General features: G+C 38.8%; 1 protein-coding gene and 1 long non-coding RNA gene across 2 annotated transcripts; one reads left to right on the top strand and one right to left on the bottom strand.

Moving 5' to 3' along the window:
• The first annotated feature begins 585 nt into the window (after positions 1–585).
• Positions 586–10,016, top strand: edem1 (ER degradation enhancer, mannosidase alpha-like 1). Its single transcript, XM_020598075.1, is given in 13 exon segments — positions 586–1,263; positions 2,947–3,019; positions 3,967–4,070; positions 4,713–4,862; positions 4,864–4,879; positions 6,426–6,609; positions 6,761–6,935; positions 7,374–7,494; positions 7,578–7,748; positions 7,853–7,926; positions 8,022–8,118; positions 8,798–8,983; positions 9,108–10,016. Coding segments are annotated over 13 exon segments (1,911 nt in total). The 5' UTR covers positions 586–793; the 3' UTR covers positions 9,198–10,016.
• LOC109959058 (uncharacterized) lies at positions 4,865–5,559 on the bottom strand. The gene is made up of 3 exons (XR_002274758.1): positions 5,540–5,559; positions 5,149–5,207; positions 4,865–4,909 (listed from the first exon to the last, which is right to left on the bottom strand). It is a non-coding gene; the product is annotated as an uncharacterized LOC109959058 (long non-coding RNA).
• Positions 10,017–10,170: the final 154 nt, after the last annotated feature.

Here is a 10,170-nt window from a genome sequence, read left to right as displayed (position 1 = left end):
GTTCAGCATTTCAGTATCACTTTTTAGTAAGGCAACATTTAATAAATTGTAAGTAAAGAAATGCTACATTAATGGTTATTAATACTTAATACATTCTAGGCAATTAATGTGAACATATGTTGGCTTTATAAAGTACATGGTTTTCAGTCCAGATTCCCTGCAGCCCTTTTCTAGAAGTGGTCCAGTAGTCCAATCATTCAAAGACATTTTTCCACAATCTGTCAACACAAATGTGGTTGTTGTCATACAACTGATCTATACAGCTTATTTAACCATCAATATTTCCATCATTTTACTATAAAGTTTTACCAATATTTCTAATAATACAGATACAAAATATGTCCTTAATTGCTTCCACTGTCTTCAAATTTCCGTCGAGCTGGCAGCTATTGTAACTTTGAATCTACTGGCCCTTAAGCCTAATCAAATCAGGTTTCAATTTTGAGACGCTATACTCCCGAGCGTTTCGGTTTTGTGGCTGTTTTCTATTGGTGCAGAAGTTAAATTAAGACACATCAGAAATGCCACGAAACGCACCGAATAGATTGGCAGCTCTCGAGCCAATCGTTGAACAAGCCTGCTTCAATCTTTGGATGACGACACAAGGCACGAACCAATCACACCTTAGGATCTGGGAGGGGCTGGTTTGTTGACAGGAAGCGTGTGAGCTTGAATCAATAGAACATCTCTGCGCTTGTAGTTTAGCCTGGAAAACAGAGGATTTTACATTCGTTCGCCCCTTCGTAGGTGTGTGGACTTAAATTATGCGTTTTAAGATCGATCCGGGGCCAAGATGCAATGGAGGTCAATAGTACTTGGTCTGGTCATATTGAGACTCTCACTAGGCTTTTTGCTATGGCTAGTCTTTGGACTGGGACCCAACGTTAGCTGGGGCTTCAACTTCCCTATTAGTTTCAATTTGCACAAATTAGACTTGTTATTCAGGGAGGAACAAAGGACCGACCCGGGGAGTAACTCATGGACTCAACGAATACACGGCTACAACTATGAACAGAAGGCGAGCACCTGTGCAAAGGTTGGAGAGGATTCCCCTAAGAGATCTTACCTGAGCTTTTTCGATGGTAACAAGGACGAGTACGTCCGGAGATACAGTTCCTTTCCGGACACACTAAAAGCGCAAATGAAGGACATGGCCAAAGAAATGTTCTATTTCGGCTATGACAATTATATGAAATATGCTTTTCCAGAGGACGAACTGAATCCCATTGACTGTGAAGGGAGGGGACCAGACGTGCTTAACCCGTGAGTCATTCAAAGCTGGTTCTGGCTAGCTGAACCGATAGACACCTGCCACTGTCAAAAGTACACACTTCTGGGCGGACTGTTATCTTAACTGTCCACTACAGACTGTACCATTTGCATTTAGTTTGTAATCAAATTAGCCTGTAGGGTAGCATTGCTACTACATTGCTGCCCAGTACTGAACAGGATAGGTTTAGACACCTTTGCACTGGACAGTCATGTGCGTCCTAAACTAGGATATAGGTGCTGCTTGGAGGGGTCTTGATGTGGTTTCAGGTTTTTGTTACATTAAGGAACTGTTTAATTTCTTGGTCACTCTATTAATTTGAAATCGGGACAGTGAGGCAATATGTGAATATATAACCTAATGAAAGTAGAAGAAAAGGCATTAGGACTAAATGATTAATCAGTCAAAAAAATCCATAATGAAAATAATTTGTAGATGTGAACTGATTAACTGAGGAATCATCTAAATATTAAATTTCTTAAAGCTATCACAATCAATAAAAGATAACTAGAGAGAAGAGTTGTCTAGAATTATACTCAAAGTACAGAAAGTACAAGAAGTGCTGTCGCACCCTGATTGATTTGAATGTCATACTGATTCCAGTCATTCGGTTTCTGTGCTCACCACAGGAAAGTGAAATACACAGACAATTTGGCTCTGTCTTCTCCACTGTGTAGAGATGTGGATGACATGCCTGAGCATTTTATTCCCCTGTGCAGGTCATAGATACTGAAAGGTAAGATGAAAAAATAATGCTAGTGTGAAATAGACAAAAGTAAAAACGACACATTTGACATGTCCTACAAACGCATGTCTTTACATTTTACCAGCTTTTCACCCAAATTATAGAAGACATATATATAAAAACTGCAAGTGAAAGAGCCACAACAGGATGATACTGTAAGTGCTGTTCCTTAATGGCAAAAACCCATCACCAGTATCTAACAACCAACCCTTCATTACATGCTGTAGAGAAGGGGGGGTTGGGTTTCCCTGAACAAATGCATGTCCTGACATTTTTGAAATCAACAAGTTTTGCCTTAAGTATGAAACTGGCTTTCCACATGCGCAGAACAAGAAAATATTGGTTCCTGTACTTAAACAATTAGGTTTTCAATCACCAGAAAATTTATCATTAACCATTTTGATTGGCTAATTATTTTTCAAACAAAAATGTGTTTCTATGTCATATACTTAATAATAAGCTAAATATTTTTGGGGTTTGGACAGTTGTTTGAGGGGAGCAAGTCGCCACTGGCTTTATTGAATTGTAATGAATAGTTTTTGCTTTTGTCTGATAGACTCAGTGAACAACTGAGAAAATACTGTAACTGTCAGATTAATCAATAATGAAAATAAGGGTTAACTACCAAAGCTTTCTCTTGTGTTAAGCTTCAGTGTTTTTTTTTTTTTTTTTCTCACAAATTTGAAAATGTTTGTGATGTGAATTCACAAGATAATTCTAGCAGAAAACCAGAGTTAGAAATTACAATGAAAAATAAAAAAATACAAGTGAATATACATATGCTTTTTAATGTGGTGTTTCTGTAGTTTTGTCCATCCCATCTGATTTCCCACTCACCACTTTGCTGCTGTATGCTTTCTGTTGTGTGAACTGTTAATTCCTTCTGCAATTTTGAGTGACACCACAGTCTGTTACACTGCTTTCATTTCAGGTCAAATATCAACATAAATGATGTCTTGGGGAATTACTCCCTTACACTGATTGACACCTTAGACACACTGTTGGTAAGTAAGTTACACTAAGTTACTGTGTTTTCCTTTCTCACAGCATTTTATAAAGATACCATTGGGAGTTTCCACTAATTACTTTACCTGCTGATTATTATCAGTATTTGACACATTAACTTTAAACATGCAAATGTAAAGGAGCTTTAGCAGTCTTAAATAGCAAAGTGAGGTTCTTAGATGATCTCAACATCACCTGTTTTGCAAGGAGCAGTGCTTTGCACTACATTCAATAGCACAGTGGTGCAGTGGTTAACGCCTCACTGACTGACAGAGCCAGGTGGAACAGAGTTTGGTTAAGATGGTTTGTTAATGTACCACAAGAATCACTCGACTGTTTATTTTATGAAAATGTAACTGGATGGGTTCAATGCTTAAACTGGTCTTCTTTACAACAGTTGCCATTGTAATCGCAATTTTTGATTGGTTCATTTATACTTTAAACTGTAGTCTGTTAATGCCTATGGTGAACTGTAACTATCTTCTGTTTTCTGTATAACTACAGATTTAGCATAAATAGTCCTTGGAAGTATCAACTCCCTCCATCCAAGTACCTCTCTGTACCATGGGAGGACAAATGACCTTTTGACCAATGAGAAACATGTGTATAACTGTTATCAGTGTAGATTGCTTTTCTCTGATGCTTCCCAACCCTGTGTAAAAGCTTATATACGTATGTTCTGAGCTCCCTTTGTGCTTCGAGCCTCTCTAACGGACCTCTTGAGTGCTGTTGTAGAAATAAAAATACAAAAGACATATCTACCTCAATTCTTTTTATTTCACACTCACCGAAGGTTGTTCATTTTAGCACAGGTAAACAGGAATTTTTCCTCCACACCTTGTAGAGTAATGATAAAATAGAATCTAAAATATCTAGAAGCCTTAAGTATGCATCCAAAGAAGCTTGTTGATATACTGTGGTTATACCATGTGGTTTTTCTCTCCAGGTGCTCGGCAATGTGACAGAGTTCCAGAGAGCCGTCAGACTGGTTATAGATACTGTATCGTTTGACAAGGACTCAACTGTACAAGTTTTTGAGGCAAACATCAGGTATAAATGTTGCTACTATTTCTAGTACCATACAGAGGCGGATACTGCCCACCTTACTGATTATACAGCAGCTGCTCAGGCTAAATTCTGAAGTGTCTCAGCAGTGGTTTACCAGTAAATGAGTGATATTTCCTTTTTAAGTATCCAAAATGTATTTCAGTAGAAAACACTTTCAAATTCTTTATTATTTCAAATAGGCAATGTTTCAGGACACAAATCTGTAAGACTCCTTCAAATACCTTGGTCCAGATAACTCCTTCAGCAGTTTATCAATCTTTCATGGAATATACTATAAATAAAACAGTTTCAAATGTACAAATATTTAAAATAAAACAAGCACAGAAGTAAAGTTGGTACTCTAAAAACAAACCACCAGTTTTACACCTGATCAAATTTAATTATGAAGGCCAACATCTTGATTCATCTTGCTAATTGTATGCTCAAATTAGCCCACAACACAATGAGAAAAAAACAGGGGTTTACAGAGTCACACATCTGGATTATTTCAGAAATGATGTATTATGTTTGCCCTAAATGCCAGTCCCAGTTTACTGGCTGTGACCATGTTGTCCAAAATGACTGATGTTGAATTCCAGTCTATTTCTGTGTGGAGCCTCAGTGTACTATTTCTTTTCTTTGAAGGATTTTGGGAAGCCTTATCTCAGCTCACATCCTACTGACTGACCCGAAACATCCTTTTGGGAAGGTGGGCTTTGAGGGTTATGATAATGAGCTGCTTCACTTGGCTCATGACCTGGCTGTCCGCTTACTGCCGGCCTTTGAGAACACCAGCAATTCCTTACCCCAGGGTGAGTCAGTGGTGTCTCCAACCTTTTTTACTTTGAAAAAAATGAAAGCAGCTGAGAGCTACTCCTATTTTATATTAGCCCACTAGTTACATTTAATCAGAAATTATGTTGTGGGTGTTGTAAAAACAGTGGGAAGTCGGTTATTGTAGTTTGGGCTCCTTATCAACACAAACAACAACAGGAGGCAATTAAGGTAGGCTAATTAAAACCCCTTGGTGCCCGACTGCCACAATTTGATTTAAAAAGACGTCAAACATTTTGGTACTTACACATTCCAAAGAACTCATGATCTCAGATGTCCACTGCAAATAAACGTCCACAACCCCGCCTAGAAATAGTAGAAAAAGACTCCTTGTAACCCCAGTATTTGAAGGAGTATCAAACCAGTGCACTGATACTTGGTAGTAGCATTGACTATTGCATCTGATTGTATGTAGCAAACAATAACTGCTAATTGCGAATTTGGCGTAGTGTCACTTACTTTACTGAAATGTAGCCTAACATGCTGTAGGTCACAGCAAAACTAACCGAATCCCTGGCAATGTACCTCGTGTTTCTTCTACAGTAACGTTACACGTTTGTCTTTTCATTTAAGACTTTTAAGGCTCAACGCAAGATTGTCCAAAAAAGTTGCTAGCATCCATGAACAGTATAACTTACGTAAACAACCTTGGCAGCAGCGTAACTCATTTGATTGGCAGGTGATTGGCAAATAATCATTTGATGCCAAGGAAGGCGGGACATCCGTTTGTTTGATTGGATTACAGTTTGAGTTTTATGTAATGTATGGATTGTAGGCTATATATTGTACACTGTCTGAACCTTTAGGCAGAGCCACGTGTTGGAGACCCCTGCACTATATGTTGTTCCTCCCTGCTTACATACATGACAGGGACAGAATATTATGAACGCCTCTCAATATAATGCATTTCAGTACAACACCACCTTTAACAATGGCCGCAATAATAAACATAAAATTGAATTTATACATTTCTGACAATTTCACCAAAAACTGAAACACCAGCTTCATAAAGGTAGCTGCTATAGTAGGGTTGTTGTACTGGATTGCAGTCATTTGCACAGGTTTACCTAATAAAGTGCTCTGAGGGGTATAATATAATAGCTTCAGTATTCTTAAAACATGTTTTCTCTTAGTTTTTATTTGTTATTGAATGTAGAGTGCTGGGCAAATATGGCACCTGTATCCATTTAAATTTAAAATACACACACTGTCCAGAAAGTGAAGGGAATATGTTCTGAAACCACTGTATATTTTTATTCACTTAATACAAATACTGCAAATGCTACTTCATACTTTGACTTCACTACATTTCAGACAAAAATATTGTACTTTGTACTCACTAGATTGATATCTTTAGTTACTTAAACAAATTAGTATAATACAACAAAATATAGTATAATCATCAGATTTTATTGATCCATTGTGTAAAATACACAAGCCACCCAGTAGTATATAAAGTATTTCAAATTATAATAATATATATATAATAACCAGCAGTTTTATGGATTTACATGTTAAATGCAGGTGAACCTGAAGACTGGGGTTCCTCCTGATAGCATCAATGAGACCTGTACTGCAGGAGCTGGGTCCCTACTGGTTGAATTTGGGATTTTGAGCCGCTTGATTGGAGATTCCACATTTGAGTGGGTAGCGAGACGAGCAGTCAGAGCTCTGTGGAACCTGAGGAGCAACGAAACTGGTCTGTTAGGTATGTACAGCTGTGCACTGTACTTCTGTTAAGAGACTCGTTTCATCCTGGATTGATTTTTAAATTACTTGCTTTCTTTTTTCCAGTATGGTAAAGGCTACAGCATGTAAATATGATGCCTACGGTTCATCTATCAACTTCTCTCCTTTAGGGAATGTAGTTAATATCCAAACAGGCCAGTGGGTTAACAAGCAGAGTGGTCTTGGAGCTGGGATGGACTCCTTCTATGAGTATTTGCTCAAATCATACATCCTTTTTGGTGAAAAAGAGGATTACAGGATGTTCCAAGCTGCTTATGAGAGCATACAGAACCATATGAGGAGAGGGTGAGTCCCACACTGAAGAAATGTGACACTTGTGTGCATTTGGGTGAAAGTAGCCGGATGTGTTGGCGGCATTAGAGAGCTTCACACAAGGTGGTGGCCCATTTGCAACATAAAATTCTCACAGCTATATAAATGACTCTTGGTCCAGGATTGGACAGGGAATTAAAACTGTTATAAAGAAATAAAAATTAAAAGGAATTAAAACAGTTAACGATTTCTAGTATGCTTCTTTGTGAAGGATATGGAAAGCTGAATTTTGTGCCTTGCAGCTGTCATGAGGTGTCTGTCGGGACATCAGCATTCAATACAGAAATGTCTGAAACCTTTTTCCTCTTCAGCAACCATTAATAGCAAGGCACTTAATATCACAACTATTCAAATGGAGATGCATGGATGAGTATGAGACATTTTCAGCCCTTTCTGCTTCATTTTTTTCAGGAGAGAATCCTGTAATGAAGGAGAGGGTGACCCACCTCTCTATGTTAATGTGAACATGTTCAGTGGTGAGATCATGAACACATGGATTGACTCCCTTCAGGCCTTTTTTCCAGGGCTGCAGGTTAGGCTCTCTACTTTCAGCTATGACCGGTCATACCTATGTATGTGTGGTGTTCACTTAAATGTTATCACTGTGTGTCCTAGGTGCTGAATGGTGATGTGGACAATGCCATTTGCCTTCATGCCTTCTACTATGCCATCTGGAAGCGCTTTGGGGCTTTGCCCGAGAGATACAATTGGCAACTACAGGCCCCTGATGTGCTCTTCTACCCCTTAAGACCAGAGTTTGTAGAGTCTACCTATCTGCTGTACCAGGTAACACTGCTGCCTTGTAGTAACACAACATTTGTGGTAGTGAGGCTTTCTTTTTTTTTTACTCAAGAGGAGACTCTTTTTTTTCTTCTTCACTTTTTTCATAGGCGACCAAAAATCCTTTCTACTTGCACGTTGGAATGGATATTCTTCAGAGCCTTGAGAAAAATGCCAAAGTCAGGTGTGTGGGTCATGGAATATATCGTGCACCTCTCTAGAGTTTTGGAATGCTTTGATGTGTCTAGTTTGAGCTGAGCTGAGCTATGATATTTGCAGATGTGGTTATGCCACCCTCCACCATGTTGTGGACAAATCCAAAGAGGATCGCATGGAGAGCTTCTTCCTCAGTGAGACATGCAAATACCTTTTCTTGGTACGTTATAGGCTGAGCATATTGGGGAAGAAAGCATGTTATATATCAGGGGTTTTCAACCAGTGGTTTGTGGCCCCCTGGTGGTCCATGAAGACATTGCAAGCGGTCCCTGACCATACATTAATAATGTAGCTTTACTGCGGGATTCTTTTTTTTAACTTGTTTCTATGTGATACTTATTGTCTCTGAATAATAAAATTCAGGCAAATATAAAAATTTAGAAAAGCCACAGTGTCTTTCAGGATTAAAACAATGCAGATCTGGTGTAGCCACCCTCGGGTTGTGGTCCTCAGGTTACTTCTTTATTCAGAATGGTGGACACTAGGTCACAATTAGTTCAAAGCCCCTGTTATATATGGATATGATAGCGTAATGTGATGCTATCATCATGTTATTGTTTACTGTTAAAAAGTGGCAGAAAACAAAGAAAAATGCACATTACATTATTATAATAGCTTGTTTTGATCACACCAGCGAACACAAGGAAGTTTAATTTGCACCAAAATCAGAGAGAAAAGTAGAAAATCTGAACATTTTGAGAAACTTGGAACAGCAAACCACTTGCTTTGCAAAATCATTTCCTAATTTGATTTTGTTGGTGTCTCCCATCTGCTGACAGGTTGAAATTCAGGCTCACTGTTGATTCATACAAATAAAAATGTTCTCTCCTGCATTGCAGCTGTTTGATGAGGACAACCCACTTCACAAATCTGATAACAAGTACATCTTCACTACAGAGGGCCATGTCGTGCCTATAGACAAGCGCTTCAGGGAGAAACAGTGGAATGACTTTTTTCCGTGTGAGGAGGGAGCACTGGTAGAGAGAGTGCCAAACAACCAGCCACCATCTGGCAACATCAGCAGTGTAAGGCCATCATCCTTGCCCGAGTCCATTACACTGTCGACCATTGTCAGTGTTAGAGGTATCTTATTATTTTGTGGTAAATATCTCTCACTGTCACAGAGTCACATTTCTTCCTTCTCTGCAGTGTAACAGGATCCCAGAGGAGCGGCGCTATGCTCTACCATTAAAGAGTGTCTACATGAGGCAGATTGATCACATGGTGGGACTTTTCTGAACAAAAGGATGGATATGGTGACATTAGCATGAGCAGGCCTTCAGTGGAGCTGCTCAGAAAGATGCAGCAGGGTTAAAAGAGATCCACTGCTGGTCTGAATCCACTAAAAGAAACCTGAGAAAGCAATTTGATTATTTGCCATATAAACTAAAAGTGTGTGGGTGTTCTTGCTCTTTGGTGCACAGGCATGTAGTCAACAAAAGCGAACAAGAAACTTATCTGCTGGACACTTGAGGAGTCAGGCTCAATGATGTTTTGGCTTGTGAAGAGTTGGAAGTTTTGTTAGTGATTTCAGAATAATTGGTGTTTTTGGTGAGCAAACATGTTCAAGAATGTGTGTGTGCAAATAATGTGTGTATGTGCTTGAGTGTGTGCTTCTTGAAATTACAGCAAAGCTGTGAATCCTAACATTGTGTTTAAGGGAACAGTGCCATCTAGCCACACATGTGTAAAATGTACAACTTACAAAAACTCACCTCTAAAACTTTCTCCAAACAGGATGATTAGTGCCTGTTTGCAGTTGAGTCACTTGACTAGTTCAGTGCTTTTATTGAAGGGCTGCACATTTACAGATAAGGAGAGGTTATTATTTATGCACATACTACAAAGGCCTGCCTCATGTGAGGCTGCCATGTTTTAGACTGTGCCTGTAGGAACTTCAGTTTGTCTTGTTTTGTAAGCCTGAGGCAGGTTTTCCAAAATGTGGAAACAGCTGTCATGTGTCTCTCACTCAGCATTATTCGTTTTTTTTCTCCATTGACAGAATTAGCTATAATGTACCTATTTTAGAAAGGCTTTTGTTTTGCACATTTGTCAAGTTAAAAAAAAGCCAAGTATATATATATATTCTACCCAGGGAAATAACAGAAAGCATAAAGCCAGACAGCTTCCTGCCTGTAAGCTGTTTACACATTTGTGATAATACTGAGGGAAAACTCAAGTGTTCATGTCTCAGGCTTCTAGATATTTCATG

This window comes from Monopterus albus, unplaced genomic scaffold (genome assembly GCF_001952655.1).
Source record: "Monopterus albus unplaced genomic scaffold, M_albus_1.0 scaffold36.1, whole genome shotgun sequence".
Classification (NCBI taxonomy): Eukaryota; Metazoa; Chordata; class Actinopteri; order Synbranchiformes; family Synbranchidae; genus Monopterus; species Monopterus albus.
The sequence above is the reverse complement of the archived record's forward strand: the minus strand, read 5'-3'. Positions and strand labels throughout refer to the sequence as shown.